Source organism: Notechis scutatus, chromosome 3 (genome assembly GCF_049901735.1).
Source record: "Notechis scutatus isolate UNSWTSFEM ecotype Mainland chromosome 3, rNotScu1.2, whole genome shotgun sequence".
Taxonomy (NCBI): Eukaryota; Metazoa; Chordata; class Lepidosauria; order Squamata; family Elapidae; genus Notechis; species Notechis scutatus.
This window is the reverse complement of record NC_142011.1, coordinates 123169265-123196376: the sequence shown is the minus strand read 5'-3', so window position 1 is coordinate 123196376 and position 27112 is coordinate 123169265. Positions and strand designations below refer to the sequence as shown.

Below are 27112 nucleotides of genomic sequence, written 5' to 3'. Positions count from 1 at the left end.
TGGGGGTGGATCCTTTGGGAGAATCCTCTGGGAAGCTTGGTGCTCCTAATGGCAAGTCCCCCCCCCCATTTTGCATGTTTTAAACTAGGCCTAAATTTTGGGGGAGGGGCTTAATTTCACCTTATGCCTAGAAAACATGCTGGGTCTTCCTATTGGGGGGGCGTATTGTTGGAGAAACACGGTATTCCTATTTTAAGGAGGAACATTCCCCCAAATGTCTACGTGGAGGCCTTCCTTCTGCTTAAAAAATCCCATTAAATCCTGGCTAATTCATCAGGCCTTGGATGCAGAATAGGATGTGTTCCTTCTAAGAAAAAAAGCTGTCTTTTGCTTGGTTACTAATGAATGAATCAGTTTTCCAGTACAATATATTTCTATATATTATTGTTGTTGTTGTTATAAATTTGGGGTGATGCTAATCTGCATCATTTGTTTTAATCTAATTTACAAGGATTAAAAGTATACCATACCAGTCAAAGCTGATTTCATTCACGTTGGTTTTATAAGACCAGTGACATAAATTCATACATAAATGCTCTGTACTAAATTTCCAGTGCAACCCACTTCTAGATTTCTAATGAATATTAGAAATCTAGTAGTGGGTTGCACTGGAAATTTATAGACTTATTTTGATAGACTTATTTTTATTTTTAGATTTCTAATATTCATTAGAAATCTAAAAATAAAAATAAGTCTATAATTTTTTTAGGAACGTTTATAAGTGAAATTGTATATGTGAAGTCTATTTAAACTCTTAATTTGTGCAGTTCCAATTACTATATTCTGTTCAGTCCAAAATAATACTTTGTTCTTGTTATCGATTTCCCTGCTCTCCTCTGAAATAGTGGGAAATAACTCTCTTCCCTTTATTTCTTATACAAAATTGTATTCTCTTATAGAGTGTTGAAATAAATAAGCAAATAAAAATATTTTATAACTAAAAATATAAATTATCTTAAAATACAATGAATACATAAATCAAATGCTTCCAGAATTAAATTAGTAAAGAATATGATGTACCAGTGATAATATTTGAAACGAGGCCTCCAGTTTGGTGTTCGGAGGAGAGTCTGAACTGCACATGCCAAATTCACAAACAGATAGCACATAAGGAAAAACCTAGAAAAAAACATGTTTATAATTTAAATGAATAGCACTATTCACTCAAGACATGGGAACAGAGATAGTCCAGTGAAAGAAAAAGGCAAGGTTACAGATAGCAATTGCAATCTTAAAAGATTTCTGATGGGTTATAAAAGCTAGTCCAGACAATTTTTGTAATTAAGTGATGAGGCATGTGATTTGTTGCCTTTCTGCAGTTTCAAAAAAGCAAAGGCTCCTTTCAGACAAAGACAAAAACTGAATTTTGAGGTATTAAAAAAGAGACAAGTGTGTGATTCTATATTACACTTCACAACATTAAATAAAAAGGGCATTGTTCCATAACATACTATAACGCCTATCCCAATTTTGTGTTTTATAAGTTTGATGCTCACTAATAGAAAGAAAGTAAAAGGCTGGTAGTGATCTTTGTCAGTAAGAGAGACAGGAAACTTTTTCCTGAATCTAATTCTGTGGGGAAAGTCTAAACAGATACACACAACCTGGACATATCACCTTTAAAGGAGGAATCTTCAGGGCCACCCTAAACAGGAAACCTACATTTCTTGGTATGGTCTCTCTATTGTGGGGTTATGAACGTGCTGCAACCTCATGCCATGCAAAATGACTGAAAATGTACACAATAAGGGTGCTTGGTAGTGCAGTGCTACCATCCAGATTCAAAGGGCAAACAGTGACCAGGAGATTTGTGAGCACAGACCTAGTATTAAACACATATCTTTTTTTTTCATATAAGCACTTCTCCCAACAATTTTGGCTCTGTGTCATCTTAGCGGCTGCAGATGGGAAATGCCTGATTGAATGACTATTATAAGTGGAGTGAGTGCTCGGTTAGTAGTCCCAGACCATGTACAAGGTGCAGTTTCTCTTACTTTCTCAGAGTAGTATTCTCAAATCATCACCAGTGTATATATTGTTACAAATTCAATTGAGAATTTGTGTTAAATTTCCAGGAGAAATATTTAATCCATCTTTCATTTTCTTTTTTTCCCAATCTGCCTACCCAATTGTTACTGTCTGATATTGTTTTTTAATATAAAATTATTTATTATCTATCATTTTGATGTAACTGAACATCATACTATCTCTTGTATCTGTTATTTCAGTAGTCTTCTTTTTATGTAAGAATGACTCCTTAAAATATTTTATTTTGTCTAGTATTTTTCAGATTCAGGTTTTATTAAAGCAATTCTATTCCTTTTAAAGTTGTCCTATTAATTTTGTCTTTTTGATATTGTCTCTGGAACTCCTTATGACTTGATACCCTTTGCTGGAGTGCTTACTAAAAGTAAGACTGCAATTTTTAAATGATTTTAAGATAAATTGCAAGACAAACATGTTAAAATCTACATAGACATACGTACATGGAGAGTATTGGAGCCACACTATCCAGAGAAGCAATAAGAATTCCAATCTCACAAATAAATGCAGTGAGGAGCAAAGCCCATGTAGGTTCTCCATTTGCTTTCCCATGACCAAACACCTTAAAAAAACATAATTGTGTTTTACTGAAAAGATACAATATACTCAGTTCAAATATAATTATCAACTGCAGTAAATTATCTTCTATAATTTTTGAAAGCCACAAATCTGAAGCAGCTTAATTCAAAACAAATATATATTTCAAGCTTAGATTGGCATATCATTTTTGGAATACTGGTAGACAATTAATACTGGTAGACTTAAAATGGCAATTAGGACTCAAATTTCCATCACTAAGTGATGGCTATTCCAGTAACCCCAGTTGCCATTGTTAACTGAGTCCGATGATCAACTCCCTGCACTCTTCCCACAACCAAGTCAGGAAAGAAGCCAGCAGGAAATTGCAAATCCCAGGTAGTTCACAAGTAGGCCAGCAGGCAGATATGTGGCTGCTGCCAGAAGGATGCACAAAGAGACAAGGGAGGCACAGTGAGGCTCAGGACAGAATGCATAGGTGTGTGCAAGAGAGGCACACACTAAGCATGGGGGAAGGTATTCAAAAGCGTGGCATGAAGAGGGCATGCAGGGGTGTGTGAAGGAAGTGTGGCAAGGCTCAGAGTTGCAAGGGAGGTGCACTGAGGCTCAGGTAAGATGCACAAATGGCTAGCAAAAGCGAGCACTAAAATATGCAGGTAGTAAAGAAAACGTGGCAGAGAGGAGACATCTTTGTATGGTGAGTGAGTCTGGCATGGCAGGGTGGGAGGGGGGAAGGAATTGTGGGTAACAGTGAGTGGGATAGGCAGGGTGAATGTGCCTCTGCGGTTGTTCGCAAGAATGAATGACTGCTGTGGTGCTGCAACATTTGTAATTTTGGGACAATGTCATAAATATTTGGGAAGGTGTTAGCGCGTAACTTTGAACTATCACTAAGTGAACTGTTGTAACTTGAGGATTGCCTGTATTATTATCACAGAATATTTGGAACATATAAAGTAATTTGTTTGACTTGGTTAGCATGTTATATATCAGGGGTCACCAACCACCGGGCCGCGGACCGGTACCAGTCCGTGGATCATTTTGTACCGGGCCGCAAAGAAAATAAAAATAAAAAATAAAACAAAATGGCGGCTTTCTTCACCTTCGGTGAATGCTGCTGGGATCAGGGATCAAGGACACAAATGAAAGAAGGGGAGGGAGGAAGCAACCAAAGCCTGTCCTACTCTTTGGCTCAGTTGCTTCGGTTTCTTCCCGCCTCGTTCCTCTCTCAGTCGCTCTCTCGCTCCTCCACCAGCCCAGGAAGAAACTGCTTCAAAGAAGCCGGCAGAGTGGATTTTCCTGTCGGCGCAGCTCCTCCGAGCGCCCATTCACCCCCCACCGCCGCCCGCGTTCAATCCAGTGCTCGTTCTGCCTGCCTGCCTTCGTTTCTGGTGGTTTCAGAGCAGCTTCGGCTGAGAAAAAGAGGCGAATAGTTATTATTCTCAGCCGAAGCTGCTCCGAAAGCACCAGAAACGAAGGCAGGCAGGCAGAACGGAGCACTGGATTGAACCGTGGGCGGCGGGGTGGGGGTGAACACCTGAGGGATGAGGCTGAGGGAGGCAGGACCGAGAGGCGGGGCTTCTCAGCCGTCCTGCAGGGACTTGTCCTGAGCCGCGGACCGCCACCGCCCAGCGCTCAGTTTTGAAGGCGCTCCTCAGCCCGGCGCAGTTGCTGAATCTGCAAGCTGAAACCCTCCGTTTTAAATGTCCCAATAGAAGAGAATATCTGTCGCTCAGGGTTGCAATGAGGAGGCATTGGCGCTCCCTGAACTTGGTGGTTTGCTGGCAGACGTTTTATTACCCGACTAGGTAACAACATCATAGTCAAGTAATGAAACGTCTGCAAGCAAACCACCAAACTCGACTCCCCGGTCCTTGAAAAAGTATTTCTGAAACAGTGGTCCCTGGTACAAAAAAGGTTGGGGACCACTGTTATATATGAAAGTCAATGAGGTTGTAAACTATTAGCATATCATGAGAACTAAAGCTAGTTTTGGATTCTTCAGTAGTCCAGTTATTTTTAAACTTGGTGATACTGTTTATCTCTAAGACTAAAGAACTTTGTGTCAATTTCCCCAAAAAATAAATAACCAAATAAAAGTGCTGTGGTTGGTGGATGATGTTAACTAACTGTCAGACCTACAGGCTTGTCAATCTTCACAGAATCCATTTGCTACTTCCTCTGTGGACTTGTCTGGGCAAAACTGCAGGAATTTGGGGCTGTGTATCCCACTCAAAGGAGGAACATTGTCAACATGGTTCTATGCTTTCCAAACAACTGCAGCTTCTCTCCGGCGGTCTAACATTCCCATACTTTGGTAATTCTTGTAGCAGTTAGTCCATTATTAAACAACACATGCTTTACCAGACTTATAAACACTGAATAAAATTAGGCTCAGAGAGTGAAAAGGAGACATGCGTATGGCACTAACAGATTAGGACTCCAAGATTTGGGTTGTAAAATTCTGGACATTTATTAATTACCCAAAGAGATACTAAAAACTAATTTTCACTGCAGTTGTCCAGATTTTTGTGGCTCAAATCTAGTAAATGTATAATAAATGTTAAACTAGGTTTCCAGCTACTTATAACTTCTATTCTACTGAACATAGTCAATAAACTGCAGGGACAGCTCAGTATTGTAGATCAATATGATAATTGCAATTTTACAATGTGAAGTCAGTAATTCACTTTCACTAAATTTGATCCCTGTATCATGAGCCTGAAAATTTCACTTTGGTGTCTTATCCTACAAACATAAAAACAGATAATATGACTCAATTTAATGATGCATACTTGATTTGCCTTGATCTTTCCTCCCCACCCCACTTCTAATTTTAGCATCATTTCTTCACTTGTCTGGGAATAACAGCTCCAGTGTGGTTGTGGCTAGCATAGACTGTGACCTATACAATGTACATACGTTGCCATTCTGATGGTGATGTGATGAAAAGAATACCCTTTGCAACAGACAAACATGACAGCAGCAACTGTTGCTGCAGTTATAGTTAGCAAGCAGCAGCAACAGACTTATTGTACTGTCCCCTGCTTTATTTAGCCCGGCTGAATTGCTCTGAAAGCCACAGCGGGTGAAATGAGTTAAACGGATTGCTGCTCTGAACAGGCAACCATCAGTTAATTATTTAGCGCAATCTACGTAAGTAACATATATCGTCTGATTCTTGGCCCCATCTCCTCTCCACCCACTTAATCTAAAGAGTTCAGTTGTGCTTTTCAGTAGCAAGAAGGTGTCACAATCAATGGCTGGCTTAACACAGTAGCCACAATGTGTTCCATTTGAAATTCCAATTCATACAGGAGAATAGAAATGTGGCATTCTTTAGGATATGGAAATTCAGCAAAGCCAATTTGAACAGGGTGCTCTGATTCCCAAGGAAGAGGTAGACCATGAAGACACTTTTCCTGCAGGTCTATGATCAATCATCCATCTTTTCACAACTCCTTCTTTTTTTTTTGGGGGGGTACTTAATACAGTGTGAGGGAGAAAAGTGGGATGAAAATTAATTATTTTCTTGCAACCAGAGGCTGTTATGGCTCTTCTCCTTTGATATCACGTGATCCAGTAATCTCAACCTGATATGGTATCAGATCTTCTCTTGCATCATAAGGCTTGAATGTCATTTTCTCTTACAGGCTATGACTACCTTAGAAACCTCTCAATAAATCTAGTTACCACCATCCGTAGAAGGGGAGTAAAACTACAGTTAAACAAATCAATAAGATATCCACCAAATAGATTCCTTTTACAGCAAAGATGTAAAAACAATAAAAACAAACTAACAAACACAGAAATTCACCTGAAGAAATGGAACAATGCCATCTCTTGCAATTGCTTGCAGTAGCCGGGGGGCACCAGTGAGACTCTGAAGACCAGCACCACATGTGGAAAAGAATGAACCAATTACAATAACCCATGGAGAGGGCCATGCCAACGTACCAATCACTAGGTTTCCATTAACTGCTTGTCCAAATCTTGTGGGAAAGAACACATGCAACATTAAACAAACAAGGAGAGCTAAATAAATTATACAAACAAAATAACTAACTCAATTTTTTAAAAAAAACTCCTTTCAGAAAAATGTAGAGGTGTGGGCATACACACATTTCTTATGATAAACAAAAATGCAGCTGAGGAAAGACATCTGTTTCTCCCCCTTCCCCCCAAATAAAAGCTGCTTTTGAGTTCTCTAGTATTTTATTTTCTCATTCCACACATTCATTCAGTTATAATATTATATCCTAATTTTAAATACATAATTTTAAAAAGAATTAGAGAAAAGGTCTTTCTACATACTTGTCTCTCAAAACCACGCCTTCTATGCAGGCTCCAAAAAGAATTATACAGGAAAGATCTGTGAAATATGATTCAAGGAACTTTGAAGCAAACAAAATTGGGAGAGGTGCTCTTTAATACTCTGTGTACACCAGGATTATAGAACGTTTTGAAGAAAACAATAATTGTATTGAGAAAGAGTTGAGTATCTAATTAATTCTATCACAGAAATTTTCACTTTTGTATTTAGCTCTCTATTGTTTTCACACATATATAAAATAAAAATATGCAAGGAAAGCTCTTTTCCACATAACGTTTCAAAACTGTACTATTGTTCTGACCCATGCCCCTTTTCAACAAATCAAACACAATCCAAAAGGAACAGAAAATTTGTAATGCTTTTACAAAATAATCAGCTGTGATAAGCACAAGTCTTGCCAAACTGTGCACAAGTCTTGCCAAACTGTGCGAGACTTGCCAAAAGATAACAGACATAATTTGCAAAATAAGAGTATTCAAATACAAACTCAGGATACTGGAATGTCCACGAGGCTGGAGTTTCAAAACGTCTTTGCCTTCTGCAAAGAAGGTTAGTTTCACAGCTGGCTTTTATCTTCTTGAAGGGGGGGGGCATTACCTTGCAGCCTTACTCCCAAGTCGCCCGTGCTGTTGTAACTGCTCTTTCCTCCGAGCAATCCTCTGCTCACGCACACTTAGCACAGGTTCCTCGGGAACCTCCTCATCACTGCTGCCAGCCCCCATGATCTCTGAAGGCAGCAGTCCACTCCCTAATGGTCCTGGCCCCTCATCTGAGTCCTCGCTCTCCTCAGCCGTCTGCACCTGCTGCCGGCTAACCACAACTATTTGTAATGTGCTAATAGGTGTTTTTCTTATAATCTCACAATATACATTAAATCCTTCTAGTGTAGATCTGATATCTATTTAATGTAACTTTTATCAGTCTTATCTTACATTTTATTGATTTTTTACTTATGAGACAAAGTATGTATGTCAAATAATTTATTCAGTTTATTCATTCCTATTCAAAGAGATGTAAATGATTTTAGCTCGTAGTCTGGTTAACTTTAATTTTAGATTTTTACATAAATAAAAATCTAAAGCTTAAATGAAATATTTACAATTCTGCAAAAACTAGAATTTGCTGTAATATACTGTATTAGTTATTTGTTTTGGAGTATATACAGTACAGATGGCTAACTATATTCTAGTATATGTATTAAATACAGAAATAAAGTTCAGATGATCTTGAAATTGCATAAAAAGGATACAGATAAATGATGTTGTTGAGATGGCTAAAATTGTTCCAGTTGGAATAGATTTTTGAGCATCCCGAAGATCTCCAGACCGATTTGAACCTGCCATAATACCTAAACACAAGGACAAAATAATCCATTAAAAATGTCATTAAGGAACAGAGCAATCTATTTAGTTCATTATTTGAACTGAAGTGAATGCACTAAGAAGTTAAATGTTTATATAAACAGCAACAAACTAAGCTTAACCCACATTCACATTCATTCATTGAGAAAATTAGGCAATGATCAATTATGATTTAAAACAAAATTCAAATACAGACTATCAGAAAACAGGAAAGTAAATAAACAAGATTTGGGAAAGTAGAAGGAGAATAATTATTTTTCAATATGTAGAAGGGTATCGAGACAGGTATGTTTTCTATTCTTCCTCATTGGCTAGTTGGTTTATTTATTTATTTATTGGATTTATATGGCTGCCCATTCACTCTCAGTTACTCTAGGAGGCTTACAAACAATAAAAACCCCAATATAAAAAGAATAAAAATCAGTAATTCCCCCAAGTGTGTTCGTTTGACTTATGAATAGGCCATCTCTGTTGCATTTTCTCTCTGTAAAAATAGAATTGTTACTTAATTGACTCCTAAATTATTTTTCATTTATACACATTAATATTTTGTAAGAGGATATGCTTATTGATTATAACAGATGACTATAAAACAAAGGAATTACATAATCTGAACCCAAAGCAGATGCAAAAAGCCGCACAAAATACAATTTAGCACTCAGGAAATTATGGTTTTTTTTAATAAAGGTAGTTGTACTTTTGCCTATTTAACCCTTGGAAGTACAAGCAGAATGAGGGTCTACTTAATACCTTAATTCCCCGTTAGGGAATAGGTATCCACCTTTCAGAAGACGTGCTGTAAACAGTTTACGTGTAAGATGTATGTGTGCACCTACACTGTCACGAACATAAATCCTCTTCAAATTCTCCCAACACCTAGCAGCAGACTCTTCTCCATGAATATGGACTAACTGTTTGTCACTCAGTGTTAGTCCAATAATACAAAGAGCTCGTTCGTTGTTCCATTTAAAGTCAGCTAACTTTTTGGCATCGTCCTCATTATTTGGATCCCAAGCATTTACATCCAGTGGATCCTAAACTTCAGCCCATAACCCTTCCCTACGCAGAAGTAAACTGCACTTCATAGACCAGGAAACATAGTTTGTTCCAGCCAACCGGGTTATCAGTGATAGACTTGTTGACGGGTCTTGTGCCATCTTTACCAGGATAGTAACCCACAATTAAACAGTAAACAGCTGTCTGTATATGGTACTGTGTATTCACACTAACTCTCAGTTATCTGAGTCTGGTATAAACTGGGCCCATAACCAGTGTTGAGGTATTCCCCGTTAGGAGAATGAGTGCACTCAGGGAAACGTAGTGAGAGTGGTGAGGAATAACACACAACCAGCATACAGATACACTGAATAGTAAAATGTAGGTTTTACTTCCAGTAAACAGGTAAACAAAGTCCAACAAACAGTCCAAATCATACACGGTTAAAGCAGGTAGTATTCAATACAATCAGTCCAGGGATAATCCAAAAACGAAGTCAAGTATCATAAACAAAGTTCAGTAAACGGAGTTTGCTAACAGTTTGCAAGACTCACAGCAATCCAAGCAGAACGACGATCAGGCAAAAGGCAATAGGGAAATGCAAGAAGAGAACAAACCAGGTTTCTGGCTCCATCTTATGGCCGTCAGAGGAACCTCAGCCAATCACAATTACAGCACTCTCTTAAAGATACAACAGTATTGAATAACTATCCTGGTTTATATATTGCCAACCCAACTGTTAGGTGACTATCATTCCTAACAATACTACCATACAATAAATCAATTTGCTGGAATCCACTGGAAAGAAACAATTTTGCTTGTATTGTACATGACTACAAATTCCTTATAACTCTTATATTAAAACTGCCACCAAATAAACAAGCATGAATCCTCTTATTCAACTTAAGGGATGGCCAACAGGAATATTTTTTCAGTGTGAGTATTTATTTACCATTGAAGCATGATTAATTTCTGAATAATATGCACACATATGCCAAAGGTTGAAACTGAAATCTACCTCAATTTGCCATGAACAATGATATATAAGATGACAGTGCAAGAGTTCAAACTGTCTATTACTGGAGATGTTTCAGACAATTTATTGTTAAGAATGTGTAACCACGATGACCATATGACATTTCAACAGTATCTTTTACATGAGGGAACACATTCAGATACTCTCTTTCATTACTCAGAGAAATCAAAGGAACACAGGAGCCACATTTTAAGGCACAGTAAAAGCCGCTGACAAATTTCCAATTTAATTTCTACTGTGGCATAAAGCGTGATCAGATATTTTCTGTCATTACTAAGTTTAATGTTTCCTTTTTAATTAGATTATATTTCAAACCAGGGACAGTAAAACTGAAGACAGTGGAAAAGAACTAATGTCTCCATTAGTGAACATAGATTATACGATAAACAGCAAAGTTTTTTCAGGAATTACTCAGGTAAATTTAAAATAAGCAGAATTTTTTCAGTAATCCAACACGCATGCTAATTTCTAGAACATGTTTTGCCTATATGAAATTATGAGATATGGAACAAACATACTCCATGGACAGAAGACAATTATTAATAATGCTATCACATTCTTGTTCTGTACTATTTGAGCAATGCAGGCAACATGGAATGAATACGTGAAAACTACCTGAACAAGATAGCATAATATAGAGATAAGTTCTATTCCACAGAATCTTCTGTAAAATTCCCAAAAATTTCTAAGTCAAAAGTAAAATAGTTTGGAAGGTTAACCAAAAGAGAGAATTTAGAATTGTAGGGATTAAATGTACTCAAGAAATAAGGTCTGGATGTGCAGCTGTTTTTTTCCCCCTTAAATACAAATACAGTATTTATTCTTAATAGGAACAGAGAGCACAAAACACTTTCCAACTTGGTGAAAGAGAGTGGAACATTTTATCTCTATATATAGACAATTTACTTACTATGGCAAAATAATTCTGTCCCCTTAGAGGGATTTAAACATTATTAGGGACTTTTCAGAAGGAGCTTCCTGTTAAATTTGCTTTAGCTTTCTAAAGCTGAATGATAAAAGAAATTAATACTGGCTTGCTTGAGATTTAAATTCTAGAGACACCAGTCAACAAGGACAGGGTGAGGAACTCTCCTGGATGTGGATCTGCATTTGGGAAAATCGGTATTTCAAGCAACAGAGCATGTGACAATATGCAGCAAGCAGAAAATGCAACTAAATTTTTTTTTTAATTGGGGAAGAGAGTATTGAGGGAAAATTCTTCATTTTTAATTACACTACTTCATTTTGGGTATTATTTTGCAAAAAAGGAAACATTTTGCTACTAAAAGCTACCTATCTTTTGGAGCAAAGCACAGCAAGGAGACCAAGTAACACGTGTTGAAAACCCCACTTTGAGAGAAAGGGTGTGTGTATGCTGTAGACTGTAAACTATTATGGGGGAAGGCTATTACAAATAAGCCATACACTCTTTAAAGTAATAAAGAAATGGCCAAATTGCTTATTACAAAAGATAAGAAAAAGATGGGGAGAAGTGGAAAGTAATGCAATAAAATTTATTGCGACTCCCAATTTCAAAAACTTATTTATTGCATTTAAGAACTGCCCATCTCTCTCAGAGATAGTTTTGGTGAAAGTCCCTATGTGTTGAAGTTATTGCTATACTGAATTCTTGGGCAGTGAAGAAGACAAAAATAAAAAATAGCAACTAACCAGGATCTGAATGAGTATATTGACCTGAAATATGTCAAAAAGATTTGGTTGCATGCAAAGGGTTTTTGCTGGTGTGTTAAAGTTTGTGCTGTCAATGAAGAAACTGTTCTTCTCAGCCACCAGTATTTGTGTTACTCAAAGATGTATACAGAAGTTGTACAGCGGTGAGACCTACAAAGACTGTTTTGATTACTGCTTTTCCAGCCTGGTTAAAATAGATTTTGGGGTGGAGGGGATGGGGGCTGCTTTCCTTAAATCTAAACACATACTAAATAAAGTCTGCTTGGTCTCTAATGTTTCCTTCTTGATGCTAGCATTCTAGAATTCATTCAAGGTGCTAAAATATGTGGTTCTACTACAACTGTTTCGGGAGAAATGGATTATTTGGTTGCAGTACAGCATTGTTTTAACAGGCTATATTAGATGGTGGTGCCTATTTCTCTTGGAAATCACCTTTGATATCCCTTTCTGTTGTTGTTCTGTTGTGCAAATAAGCTCATCAGGTATGAAATGTGAAAGTACAATAATATCGTAACGCTGATCCACTGTCATGGGTACTGAATTTTTCAATTTGGCACTTTTAAAGTATTCATAAAAATGTATCAGTAGTCATGATTTCCAACTTTATCCCCAAAGTCCGTTTTTTCAAAGGGCAAGTAGGCTTTGTTTTTTTCCTTGAAGATGTTTCGCTTCTCATCCCAATGGCTTCTCCAGTTCTGAACTGATTGTGTCAGGTTCAAAAAGGAGGAAAGATATGTGGCAGTTCTTCCAAGCAGAACTCTTTCTTGATCCAGACTCTTGACAAACTGAAGCACGCTGCTGTTTACATCAAGCATATACTCTGAAAACTATTAGGGAGGGGTTGTCCTCACCCTCTTTTTCTCAAATAAAATATCTGGATTGAGCTACCTTTTATTCCTGTGAATTCATTCCCTCTCTTCCTGGGAATCGAGCCTACTACATTCCATCACCAATTTTCTATACTGCCATTTATTTTTACATATGTCATTGTGTGAGATTAGGACCCTGAAATGCACGTCAACAAAATTTTAGATAAATAATTTATAATAACTACATTTTCTTATAGGAGGCAGAAAGGATGAAACAATACCTGTCACAGAAGGAAAATAAATCCCTACTAGCAGGGTGAAATAAGTCATGATATCTGTATAAATGTAATAGACTTGTTCCTCTTCAACTAAAACAGGAATAGAAGGAAGATCCTGTTTTTCCACAATTGTTCCTTTGTCTGAATAGCTGCTCCACAAATTATCTGCCATGGAAAAAACAATGGAAAAAACCATTTTTTAAAAAATAAATAAGCCAGTCCTGATGCAAAAATCTATAAACTTATTCTCAGTACTCATTCTGTCCCACACTTATCAATTACAAAGTTTTCTTTATTTCTGGGGGGAAAATATCTACTTCATAAAAATGATATGATGGACGTAGACAATACCCCACTGAAACTGTGGGGAAAATATCATGTACAGTTATGACAAATCAAAACGGAAACACAAAGCAGAAATATGCAACAAATAAAATGGGAATTCAAAGTTAAATAGACAGAGAAAAGGAGTTAAACAAAGGCTGCCATTTGTTTTGGGCCTCCTTTAAATTAAGGAACAATTTGAATTGATCATATTGACAAAATTCTTATTATCAGTTGAAAATCACTAGTTCTATTTTTTTTAAAATTCCCAAAATCATTTCCACTGGAATTCCAGACTCACCAAATAAGACTCCACTTTTAATTCCAGGAATACCTTGGATTTCTGTGACATTATTTAACCGAAAATAGTCATCACAAGTAGCATTTAAGTTGGGATTATTGCCACAAAACCATTTCCACAATTGGGTAGTTACTGTCATGTTGTTTGTTTCAATATGTTTAGCACAGGGAAAATCCTTATCTTTTGCTAGGGTACGGTTTCCAAGAAGACATATACTAGAAAATATAATTAAACAAATAATTTAAAGGGCACTTTTCATTATTAAAAAGACAAATTAAGGATAATAAATCTTAAACCAATGTTGACCAATGTCTATATACTACTTCTAGCTTATATTAACAGCTCTGCTCATAAAGGAAACAATCTCCAATAATCTTAAATTTCTTTTTATTAATGTCATGTGGCATCAAAATATTTTTAAAAAGAATGCTATTGGAAAGTTTTTTAGAAAAGAAACAAAGGAGAGAGAGGGGCTAGAAATGAAGTAACTTTTGCAATTGTTGCTGTTTTATTTTAAATGGCTGTACTGTAGGTGAAAAAGATATGTAAGTGTTCATAGAGAGCCAATTTGGTGTATGGTAAGGCACGAAACCTGAAGCCTGTATATTCTAATCTCAATTTAGGCATAAAGCCTGCTAGGTAGCCTTCAGCCATTCCCCCTCTCTCTCAGCCAAAAGAAACAGGCAATGGCAAACCACTTCAGAACATCTTGTCAAAAAAACGGCAACAAACAGTTGCCAGGAGCCAAAACTGATTTGAATCGGCACACATACAGGTGTTCACATTTCTTTACTTGGGTTGAACAAAGGTTTCAAAAGAGGTCCTTCTTAAAATTGGGGTGTAAGTGTGGTGTACATCTTTGGAATTACTAAAGCAACAGCATTGTGTACAAGGCTGCTGTGGCTGCTTTGAAAGCTGCTTCTGGTTGTATGAGTGGGCATGCACAGATACTTTGACCTCTTCCCAGTGTAATTGTCTATAATTTGGGTTATTATTTAGGTAGTAAAGTATCAGGTATTAAGGGAACTATTTTTCCACAAACTAAAATGATTGAAGATCATTTATGATCTGTGAAAAACGTAAGAGATTAGGAAGTAGACTGAGAAAGCTATCAGTGTGGATGGCACTATCATATGCTTAGAGGAATTGTAATAGAAATTAAAATGTTGACAACAACAAGAGAAATACTGGCCGTCTTTGAGCTTTTACCTGAACACGTGAAAGGCTTCACTCTGGGTACACAATGAGGTTTCACAACCCATACTTCCCAAATGTCCCTAGATGTGTATCTAGGACATCGGATGAACAGATGTATTCTCAGAGTCAGAAGCAAATATCCTTCTCTATGTGAACTGAGATCTTAATAAATTAAGGTCCCAGATCCCACAGATATACTTGTATTCAAGCAAATGGAAATACAGCTTTTTCTTTAGCCAGGTAACAATGTGTGCATTCTATGTTCTAGTCCATTTAAAGTTCTGTACATTCAAAATAATGCAGATGAGGACTAATGAGTGCTCTGCATTATTTTGTAGAATCTATCCAAAACAAAGGTATAGTACATGTTGATTCAAGGTAAATTCAGAATAATTTTAGAAAACTGAAATGTGAGGCTTTACCACAGATAGACAAGCATCTACAAGAGCTTCATTTAAATTCCTTTTACAAAGACGACTGTATTCTAAAAACCTCAATCACATTTCTTTGTGTATCTTTATGAAAGCTCAAATCACAACAAATTTAATTAATTACTATTATGCAGGCCACTGAGTAAACATCTGCTCAATTAGTGGTTCAAAGATCTGAAGCATCAGAAAATGTGGAAATCAGACTTTGAAACTCTTTTGCAACAATGTTCTCTCCCATTTATGGATACACCTGAGTGGAATCATTTCAGAAAACCTAGGATGACTTTTTGGCATGTTTCAAGGTCTTGAGCTAATCTAATGCAAGCATCACTAGCATTATTTGCTACTGCACTTCTTTTTTAACCCTTTAACAAGATTAAAATATAACTACCATTGGTATTTAAATGTAGCGATGCACTTACGGAAAGTCCGGAGGATGAAATGCAGTTTTAATAACTCCTGCATAAATAGCCATAATTGAAAGGATTACACAAGCCAAGAAGACTAATGCAAGCTTATTGACATATTTGACTCCCACAAAAACAACTATTGCCATCAGAGCAACGATGCACGTCCCATACACTCTCATATTGTTTAATGTGGCCTCCTCGCTTCCATGAAAAATAGCAGCATTAGGAGAAATATATTTCTGTAAGACAAATATTGAATATAATTTTAGTACAAAGTTCCAAAGCATAAATAATTAAAATCACTGCAGTAAGAATCAACAGCAAGATCATAGACTAAAATGTAATTTTTTTAAATAAAAAGGAGATAACTGATAACTCTGTCATTTCAACAGAATCACTTTGGACAGTGAGATGAGAAGCACATAAAATTTAACAAAGAAAAAATAAATAGCTGGTTGACCTCTGGTTCAGTTCAACTAATTATGGCTGAAGATCATATATAATAAATGAAATAGGAAGGTTAATTTTCTCCCCAAATAATTTCTTATCAATTGAGGAGACACATGTGAGAAGAGAAGCAACTTATGAAAATGAAAGAATGCTGCACAGAGCAAATTACGCTGAGGATTAGATAGTGCTTGGGAGTGGCTCTTGCTCAATGTTTTTGCCTAAATGGGGCTTCTCCCTTGCCTTTTGTTCTTCCTTATTTAACTTCTCCACCTTCACTCATCTCCACCCAGTTTTGTTCCTTTGTATTTGTTTCATATCCCAATGCAGTTTACACTTTTCTTGTACCAAGAGCTCCATCTACCCTGCCTTATTTCTTCTTTGCTATTTTTACTGGACAGAGGGATGGATTGTGTGCATTCAGTATTTCTATGTATGGAAACATGGTCTTTCTATTTATAAAGAAAGAATGATTGCTATATGCAGATGAGGAACAATTCATTGTGGAAATGGGGTAACTCATTTTACAATTGTTATTAATTCAAACAAAATAAAGGGATTTCTTTGTTCTGCCCCTGTCAGATATATACATGCACATGCACATATGCCTAGGCACATATTGATTAACATGGGCAGGTCGGAATCTTCAGGATTGTTTCTGCTATAGTTAGCAAACCCTACATTGAAAAGGGAGTAAGGTATTTATTACATAAGAAAACTACATTCTTAATACTCTTAATACGTGGCATGAAAAGGAAAACATAACCTTAAATAAAAGACCTACCAGTAGAATTTCAATTGTGCCAAGAATATACATAGCTCCTGCAAAAGTTGTGCCCAAGTAAAAGCAAAGTCCCACAGCTCCACCAAACTCTGGCCCTAATGACCGTGAGATCATATAATACGAACCACCAGCTATGAAATTAAAATGGAAAAGACACAGATTAACATGGTATAGAACACATTAACCATATTCAAATCATATTTGTCTTGCTTAACTAATTGGGACACTATATCAGATGAAGTAGGCCAGAAAGTCAATCTGATTTGAAAGACTAAGTGAAATATTTTAGCACTGCTTAACAATGGTGAAAAAAAGCTTGCAATGCATTCTGAAGGGATATTCCACCAAACAGATTAGAAGTATTCCCTCAAAGAGTTAAAGCAAGTGCATTCTTTGGAGGACTTGTGTGGCTATTACAAAGGCTTTATCTGGTGGCATAAATTTTTGTATCGGCTTTTGAAATTGGCAACGTGACCAGATTTGTTTTTCCGCCAGAGTGATCTCTTTTTGGATTGAAGTTTCCTTATTGTTATGGGTAATCTGTTTGTTATGGGTAATCTGTTCCACTCTCCCCCCCCCCCCTTACTTTTCCTGTTTAGGGCTTTTAAATTTCAGAAACCCAATGTCCAATTATCAATTACTGTTCTTTCTTCTTCTTTTTGACACATTCAAGTTCAGCTTTTAATTATGCCTATTTAGTGCCAAAATAATATATTATCCAATTTAAACAAGTATTTTCTTCTGGCTTCCTCCTTGAATTTAGCTCCTTTCAAAGTTCAAAGCCACTTTCAGCTGTCAATTTTTTCACTTTCTCTGGTCACCGCTTTTACTATCTTTCTTTCTTAAGGTTTCTTTTTAGCTTAATTCCGGGGTATCTTAGTGTCCATATGTCATCTAGTTTGCCTGGTCTCCATGCTGCCTGCTTCTCTGCTCCAGCACAATCTTATTTCTTGAATGGCTTCCCGTCTTCAGGGCAGCCATTAAAGACTGCCACTTACTCCTGTCTACAAGGGGAGTATGCCAAGCCAGGGAGGGGGAGATGCGGCTCCCCTCGACCCAGCTGGCAGTCTCCCCTTCTTTCCCCACCCCTCCGAGGTGGATCCGGTCCCGTTTGGAAACCTTTGACAAGGTAAACACGGATTGAAGCTGAGCATGATCGTGGTCTCTGATCCATTGACGGAAGCGTCACCGGATGCCACTCACCATATCCACTCACCTCACTTCCAATCTCATTGGTGGCAGGGCAAGGTTTAAAATAGAGGCCGAGGGCCTTTAGCACTTTCAGCCAGCTGCCACCACTGCTACTGAGAAATACCATCTCAATCACCCCACTATGCCAATACTATTCCAAAGCCCCAACAAGTAAGGAAATATTAACTGTACTTCATATTAAAATAAATTCTTATGACATTAGTATGTTTCTTGTGAATTCACAGAAAAACACAAAATAATTAATTTCTTTCATTGCATGTTTATAGATGTCATTAGATTTGGAAAAATATATCACCACACTGTAATGAAAACCAATTTTTCTGTAATACTGCAATCAAGAAAGACAATGTCTAGTCTAAACTAATGCTTGAATAGGGTGGTGGGTTGCCCAAGGTCAAGAAACTAAGCTGATTCCTAGTAAGATGACAGCGGTGTACATTAAAGGTATCTGATAGAAGGATATCCCTACTCTAAAAAATAAACACAAATCTGCTCTGGGGATGTTTGATTCCCGCTTAAATGAACAGGTTTACATTCTGGTAGTGCTGATCGTTACTGGAGATTATTTTTATGGTCAGAAGTGCCTAATAGTAATAGGCTAGTACCCTCTCCTGAACAAAAATAGTCCCAAAGACTACCATACAGAGGTGACTTCAAAATTACAATAATGTGGTCTACTGAGGTCACCCTTGAAAGTGGTTTGAAATCTACAACTAAGGCAACTGCAGTGGTAAAGTATCAGATTGGGCTGCTTTTTACATGCCCATTACAGCTGCACTAAAATATCTGCACCAGGTACTTATTTGGTATCAAGCTATAATCAAAATTTTGATACTGGAGTAGAGTTTTATATCACCTAGAGGTAAGTTTCCTTCAAGAACATCCACTGGTGACTCCACAGATAGTTAGGATTTTTGTGGGAAGGTCCTGCTCTTTTATGTTCCATATTGTGGATTATCACTTCTCTATTATAAAGTGGGCTATCAAATGACTCCCTTTTGCAGTACTGAGACTCCAATGTTTTAGATATTTTAAATTCCTTCTTACTCTGACCCCCTTCCTAAGCCATTAATCCTTGTTAACAATTCTATTTCAGCTATTTGTATTTAAACTTCTTTTCCATTATTTTACACTAGAATGATTAAATGGCTATTATAAACTTTTTATAGAGAAAGGGGATACAGAGATTATTTTTAAAAATAAACAGATAAGTAATAGTCAGGGATTAAGTTCACTGGTAATGTACATTATAAATCCAGATTATTAAAGATCCTTTTAATGTAATATTCCATCCCTTCCCCTCTAGAAGAAAGAACAATTTTACTTCTCAGAGTACATTCTCTTCAAAACCAAGTCGTTTTTCTTTTGAAGTAAAACAGACTCTGAAGTAAACGCCTGGCCTTTATTATTTTGGCACTGGAATTCTTCCTATTCTCTCAAAGGCATGTGCCTAATTGGTTATCTGCTGCTATCTGATAAATAGGTAGGATATCTCTCATGTTAGTTTTGGCTTTTTTCTGTTGCTATTTGAAGAACAAAGGGGAGGCCTCATATATCACTGTACCCACCCAACTTATCTGGCAGAAGCTGCACTGTAGATCTTAAAAGAAAGTTGGCATTATCTTATCCTTTGCATGGCCTGTCTTGTGTGTTCCATTCATTATGTCTTAGCAAACAGACAAGAACAGGAATAAATCAGGCCAAGTTATCATTTTTTGTGTTTTCTCACAAACACAATTTTCTGCATGAAAGCATTATTATCTTACATTATATGTTAAGCAATTCCTTCCTCCCTACCTTCCATAAGTCTCATTTAATCACAGTGATCAATATTTCACCAGTAATGGAGGACTGTTTATAAAGTGCATGAAATATTTTAAAACATAATTATATTTCGTTATTACCTGGAACTACACCATTTGTTGCTATCGCACTCATTGATATTGCAGTCAGCATAGTCTACAAAAACAAATGATGATAATAAAAGTTATTAAGAAGTAAAGAATTATAACTTTGCAAGATATAAAAGGGTTCACTCAGCTGCACAGTGAAAAACAATATTCAATTTTATGAAAAGCAAAAATCATATACCATATTTATCGCGTATAACACGCACAGGCGTATAACACGCATCTTCATTTTAAGAGGAAATTTCAGGAAAAAAATTAAATTTTCCGAGCGCCCGTTTCACCCCCACTCCCACCCCCGCGCTTCAATCCACAGTGTCCCATTCTGCCTGCCTGCCTGCCTGCCTTAGTTTCTGGTTGTTTGGGAGCAGCTTCGGCTGAGAATAATAACTATTCGCCTCTTTTACTCAGCCGAAGCTGTTCCGATTCAACCATTAACGAAGGCAGGCAGGCAGGCAGAACGAGCACTGCGGGCGGGCAGGCGGGCGGGCGGGGGGGGGTGGGGAGAACGGGCGCTTCAGGGAAGCTGTGGCGACAGGAAAAGCCCCCGCTTCTTTGAAGCAGTTTCTTCCTGCGCTGGTGGAGGAGCGAGAGAGCGACTGAGAGAGCTGACCCAGAGAGCAGGACAGGCTTCGGTTGCTTCCTCCCTCCCCTTCTTTCATTTGTGTCCTTGATCCCGATCCCAGCAGCATTCACCGAAGGCTTCTTAACATTATATCGGCGTATAACACGCATACATCATTTGCCCCCTATTTTCAGGGGAAAAAGTGCGTGTTATACGCCGATAAATCTGATAAATAGAATAGAGTACAGAGCAGTAGAAACTTACATTCTTCATCAAGACAGCAAGATCCATGCGGCGACACATCCAGGAATACTTTTTATAGTAACATATTTTTTTAAATGTTATTGACTATTTGTCTGGAAAGGGCTCAGTCACTTATATCCATGTTATAAGAAGAAGAAATACTATACATTATTTATGTCTTCTCCCTTCTAGTTATTTATATAGATTGTAACTATTCCTTCATTTTGAAGCACAGAGCAGTAAAGAGAAACCAATGTAAGAAAGCCTTGTTCAAATCTTTAGATGTAAAAATATACAAAAAAATTGAACAAATATAGTAGAGTTTTTCATATCTTAATTATCTTGTGGATGGGTTATTACAATGCTTTCTAGCGCAATGGATTTGCCCTTGAAGGTCACTTGGAAGCTATTGCTGAATAATCAGAGCAGCACAACCAGAGATGGACAAGCCCCATCATGCCGATATAATATCTCTGCTGTGAGAGTTGCATTGGATACAAACTGGCTTCTGATTGTAATTCAACATGCTGATTATCACCAATATAGATGGAGATGACCTTGAATTAGGTATTCAACAACCATTACCTCAGTACCAGTTTAGCCTGGAAAGGAAGGAGGGGGAGTGAGAAAGAAACTCAAGATTGCCACATCTTGATTCTCTTGGTATAAGAGCGGAGACTAAGAATTTATCAAGTTTTCATTATTTTATTATATCTTTCAACAATAAAGTAGAATTCCAATAGTCCCCAAAGTGCTTTTTCAGCAGGCAACTGGACTTTTTCGTTTTCTCTTTGAATATGTTTCGCTTCAGATGACAAAATAAAACGTCTTCAAAGAAAAAACAAGAAACTCCAGTTGCCTCCTGTAACTTTGGGACAACAAGGACCTGGATGACTGAGAATCTCCACAGACTTTTAGAATTCCAGTAGTCTTCAGTTTTCTGATCTGGCCTACTTGAAGGGTTGATACATATGAAGCCCTTGCTATTTTAAGAGACTGCTTGTCTCCTATATTGTCTGCCCACCTTATGCATTCCAGCTTGATTTGATCAGCCTGGTTGGACCCATTGACAAAACAATGTTATCTAGCTGGCCTTCAGAGTATTTTTCTTGCTGCACCTGCTCTTTTTTGGCCACTATCTCTATGACCCCTACACCATGGCCATTTATGAGAAATCTTTTTTAAGATGGGCTTTTCTCTCAGGCTACGGGTTAGGATTTGGTGTGGAGGATGTGGAAAGAGGGTTTCTGTTTCCTCATATGGGGATTGTTTTCATGTATTCTATTTTTTGTGTACTGTTATTCATTTAACTTTGTGAAGCTGCCCAGTGTAATTTTGGCTAGAAATTTAGTTCTGAAGGTGACTCATTTGCAGGTTTAGCCCAAATTACACACTACAGGTATCTACTGGCTCTCAACACTGGAAATAACTCAGAGTCCATAAGCCGCTAAGAAATGTTGCTATTTGAAGCAAGAACAATTGGAAATAAATCAAGTCAATCAGCTGTTGAGAAAGAGTTTCCTTTGTCTTCATATCCTATTTAGTATCTCTGTGGATGAATTACCTCCAGAGAAAATAAGGGTTTCACTTGCATAGTGTCAATATCAAGGATAAAATGAGAGAGAAAAATTAAAGCTTCATGATCTTAATGCAAGTTAGGCAGATTAACAATTATTACCGGTATCTATTCTAAATATACTAAATTTATAAAAAATTAAATTCAGGTATATTACAAAATCCTGATAAAATTTAAAAGTAATTGGTATAATGTTATGTTCTAAATGTATGATATCAACAGAAAGAACAATGGAGCTATTTTCCCCACTAGTCAAAAGCACGACATGGTATCTATTTGACTTCCCAGATCTCAATCATCAACTCACAAAATACATTTTTTTCCCAGGCAAAGTAGTTAAAAACCCCAACAATTGGTTAACACGCAAACTTGCTAGACAATTTTCAGCAGATTTTTGGAAATGTTATTTTAAATCATTTCTAGTCGTTGAATGGAAATGCATTTGGGGGAGGGGGGAATTGAACATTATTTTTAAATTTAATATAATTTTATAGTATAGTTATAGTTTTAAATATTTAATATTTTAAAACACTGTTTTTATCCACTAGATCGGGGTATGAAACTGGCAGCCTGCAGGCTGGATGCATCGCATGCAGGACACTCCCATCCCAGCTCTATGAAGGGGAAAACATCACAATACATCGCCTGACGCCAATGTACGCCGTGAGTTTGACACCCATGCACTAGATCTATCTGAACAATGATTCCAAGTTATCCTTGGAAGTCAAACATGGAGAGATCACAATGCCTTGGGGTTTTCCCCCAGATAGCAATACCAATGGCAATAGCAATAGCACTTAGTGCTTTACAACAGTGGTTGCCAACTGGTGGGCCGTGAGAAAATTTTGGTGGGCCACAGAGAAATCTCACCCTTAGAGCACCCCCACAAAGCAATTAATCCAGGCTGTGCCGAAACACAAGCCTGTGCCGCCCACATGGCCCCCGGGAATCCTCCCCGCCCACTCACTCCTTACCCAGTAAACTTGCCTGCTAAATTGCTATTTTTCCTTTTTCTGACCACCATCTATTCTGTTTTGCTGGGAGATTTAGATTAGCTAGGAAGCAGGACATGGTTGGATTTCTTGCTTTCTAGCTAGTCTTTAGATCTTTGGCTCAGCACAGACGAACCTCCCTTAGGACTGAAGGTTTGCTTGCAAGCAAATTCAGTGCAGACTCAGGGCAAGCAAATTTGAGAGACTGAGCTAGCCGATGCCAGATAGATAGATCACTGAATGATTCTGTGAGCAACTCAATCTGCCTGCTTTTGGGTAAAAGTTGCTCTTTTTTATAAAACAATTCAATATTTACGTGCATGGTGTGTTGTGAGTTAATTTTGTGAGTTTGTTTGCAAGCAAATTTTATGTGTCAGACTGAGCTGGTCAAAATAACTTTTGTTTTATTTCAACGCTGGGAATTATGTTCATTCCCAGCCTGTAATGAGTCCCAAACAGAATAAGCACCCACCTTTATCTCCTTTGAATTGCTGCCAACAACTAAAGTGCCAAATTAACTGGGGGGAAAAATCAACCAAGTACAAAGTCCACACAGAGCTTCAAGGTTGAATCCAAACAGAGCAAACGACTTTGCTTCCTGCAAAGGTTTCTCTACCTTTGCATTTCCTTTATACCTTATGGGAGGGGCAATCACCTCCAAGCCTTACTCCCGAGTCATCCCTTTTGTCTTAGCCGCTCTTGCCTTCTAGCAGTTCTGCGCACACACACGCTGGTAACAGACTCCCCTTGTTCCTCTGCCTCGCTGCTGCCAGACTCTGGTGGCTCTAGAGTCAGCACACAACTCCTGGATGGTCCTGCCCCATTTCTGCATTGGACACAGGACCCTCATCCGAGTCTTCCCCAGACTCCCGGACTGGTCCCCGTTCTTCCCCATTGTCCAATTTCGCTGCCATCTGCACAGGCTGACGGTGAACCACAACATGCGCCACCAGGGCTCCTTGGTATTTCAGATATCATATCTGAAATATCTAAAATAAATATTGCTTCTATAATTATTTCTTGGAGTGGTCCAGAGATCTCTAAGAGACTTCTACTGGTTAAAACTGTCTAGGTATGGGTGCTACCAATGAAACCTCTAACTTTTTCATGCAGCTCAAGAAACTCAGGGCCACAATTTTAGCAAACAGAACTATAGTGAGTCAGAGGAAAATTTTATAACCGTACGATCTACTTTAGTATAGCCTTGTTTATTTATTTTCATCAAGCAGCTTCCAACTTTCTGTTCTTAAACAACTACTGCATTTGGACTGAATTCTAGTTAGGAAAAGGGCTTACTCACAAGATTTTCTCATCTAAAACAGTGAGGTTTTTTCATTCTAGAAATAAACAAGCAGATGGATTTCATTTAACACACGATACTGCTTTAGCCTGTCAATACCACCGCTTCTAAGAAATATGCCTACAAGGGAACAGAACAGTGTACCTCTATTACTACAAGCCTTACTTGCTATAAATAGCCTGTCCAGCTATTTGTAAAATTATCAAGACAGAACAGAAGATTAGAATGCACAATGAAGTTCAACAAGTATCAAAGAAATCATATATTATACTTACACCAGCACAACACATGAATACAATAATGAATGATTCAAGAACTCCTGCTGTTCCCACAATCCATGTCAGTCGCAGAAATAGAATAACTCCCAAAATATTTTGTAGACAGGGTAAATATACACCAATGAAAGTGCCCATACGTGGAGCCTAAAAATCAGATAACATGTAAAATTAAGATAATCTTTTTGAAAAAAAGACTATCAAAGGCCACAACACATTAAGTTTTTTGTATTTCTCATGATGATTACATATACATTCTACTCATATGCTTTTATATTTTCTTTTGCTTTTTTCATTATCATCTATTTTATTTGTTGCGCTAGATGCTCTGGAATAGTGTATAGCATATAGTGTATATCCCAGAGAATCTAGATATCACACACTTTTATGTTCCTTCACATTTGCTTTGTTGTTTTCATCATTTTCTGTGCTGTTAACTTAGTTGCTGTGATTCAATTTAACTCTTCCCTAAACATTTTTTAGCAAAACTGAAAATTACTGAACTCTTAGCAGAATCTTGATGTTAAGAACGTTTGTTTATGTGCATGCTACAATTTATACATGTTATTTCTTTGAAAGAAGGTTCTATTGCACAAATCTTCCTCACATAGTTCTTAGCTTGTGTGACTGTAATCTGACAAAAGAAAAGCATCAAAATTTCTAGGGTTCATTGATTGGGAACTAATATTGTTAATATTCAAGGCCATCACTATATCCAACTCATGGAAATGATGATGTATAGAGAATGGAGGGTGCATTTTGTACCTTAATTTCCTTCCGCTTGGCATCTTCATCTTCTTCATGCTCTACCACTCCCTGAGTAACATTGGTATAATTGGCTAATTTGTTAAGAAGAGATGATACCATGGGGTTGCTATCCATTTCTTCCTGTTGGAAATTTTGAAAGATAGTACTAGGCAAGAGAATTTTAGCTCAAAACTAATTGCATATTTAAAGGTATTACATACAGCCAATTAAAAAATAACCACCAGCTAAGTTTTTTCAGCTTTTTTAAAAATAAACATTGCATGGCCCCAAAATACAGATTATTCAATTATTGAGCTTGAAAAATATCATCTCAGCCTCCTTTCTCCAGATGTGCTGAATTACAATTTGTGATAAGAATGGAGATTATGCAGCAGGAAAAAAAATTGTAGATTTATAAGCACTTATGCCACACACACACGCACACACACACACACACAAAACATTATTAGACGACAGCATAAGGCATTTCCTTACGGTTATGGAACTACAGTACCAATCTTTTGCAGCAGCATTTATAGGGAACCATAATTTTAGGTAGACTTTGGGGACTGCATCACAAAAAGTAAATTTTTGTATTCCAACTGACTAAGGAAACCACTTTTTGTTTTGATTAATGCATATAACACAGATATAATAAAAGAAATATAAATTTTATAATATTAGAAAGTAATGTTTCACTGTGATTTTTTTTGTGGCTATTATTTTGGATAGTCAAGAACATTAGGAAATGGGGCAATGAAGTGTCATGCAGGTGAGTGCGAATACTTAACCTTTTTTTAAAAATTGTCAGCTGTCAAATGTGTACTTAGACATTAATTTAGGCTAACTGTGAAGCACTTATTTGCTAGTGGGAAATCATAGGTTAGCAAGTAATGTTCCTTATTTCTTCTGACAGAGAGATTATGTTCTTTACAGCCCAGTGGAAAACAAAGCTTTTCAAAGAGGTCTATTTCTCTTTTCTTTTGTTGCGTGAAAAGAGAATAGAATTGTTGGAATAGGTAAATAATTGTGGTGTTTGGTTCCATTATTTTTTAGTTTTAATAAAAAATAAAATGCAGGATGTGAACATTTCTCACTTTTCCTTCTGTCAGCTAGAAGTCTTAGAGAATGTTGTCTGGATCAGGGGTTGCCAACCTTTTGGATCTCAGGGACCACCAAACTCATAATTTTAAATTCCGCAGACCAGAGACCCTGGGAAAATCCCCAAAAAAGTCTGCAGGAAAATTCCCCACCCCATTTTCTTACTGATCGATCATTATTTATTTGGGATCACAGGATACCATCTCCAGCTTCAT

At 37.2% G+C, this 27112-nt stretch overlaps 1 protein-coding gene across 6 annotated transcripts in view; it reads right to left on the bottom strand.

Moving 5' to 3' along the window:
- SLC12A7 (solute carrier family 12 member 7) overlaps window positions 1-27112 on the bottom strand; it is a 117312-nt gene that overhangs the window by 36054 nt on the left and 54146 nt on the right. For all 6 annotated transcript variants that reach the window (XM_026672500.2, XM_087961123.1, XM_026672499.2 and 3 more), the window contains exons 3-14: window positions 25815-25937; window positions 25050-25196; window positions 20096-20150; window positions 16980-17110; window positions 15761-15987; window positions 13711-13925; window positions 13089-13250; window positions 8163-8261; window positions 6895-6952; window positions 6398-6572; window positions 2487-2605; window positions 1021-1119 (exon numbers count right to left, since the gene is read on the bottom strand). In XM_026672500.2, the coding sequence (XP_026528285.1) occupies window positions 1021-1119; window positions 2487-2605; window positions 6398-6572; window positions 6895-6952; window positions 8163-8261; window positions 13089-13250; window positions 13711-13925; window positions 15761-15987; window positions 16980-17110; window positions 20096-20150; window positions 25050-25196; window positions 25815-25937 (1610 nt within the window). The remainder of the gene's footprint in view (window positions 1-1020; window positions 1120-2486; window positions 2606-6397; window positions 6573-6894; window positions 6953-8162; window positions 8262-13088; window positions 13251-13710; window positions 13926-15760; window positions 15988-16979; window positions 17111-20095; window positions 20151-25049; window positions 25197-25814; window positions 25938-27112) is intronic.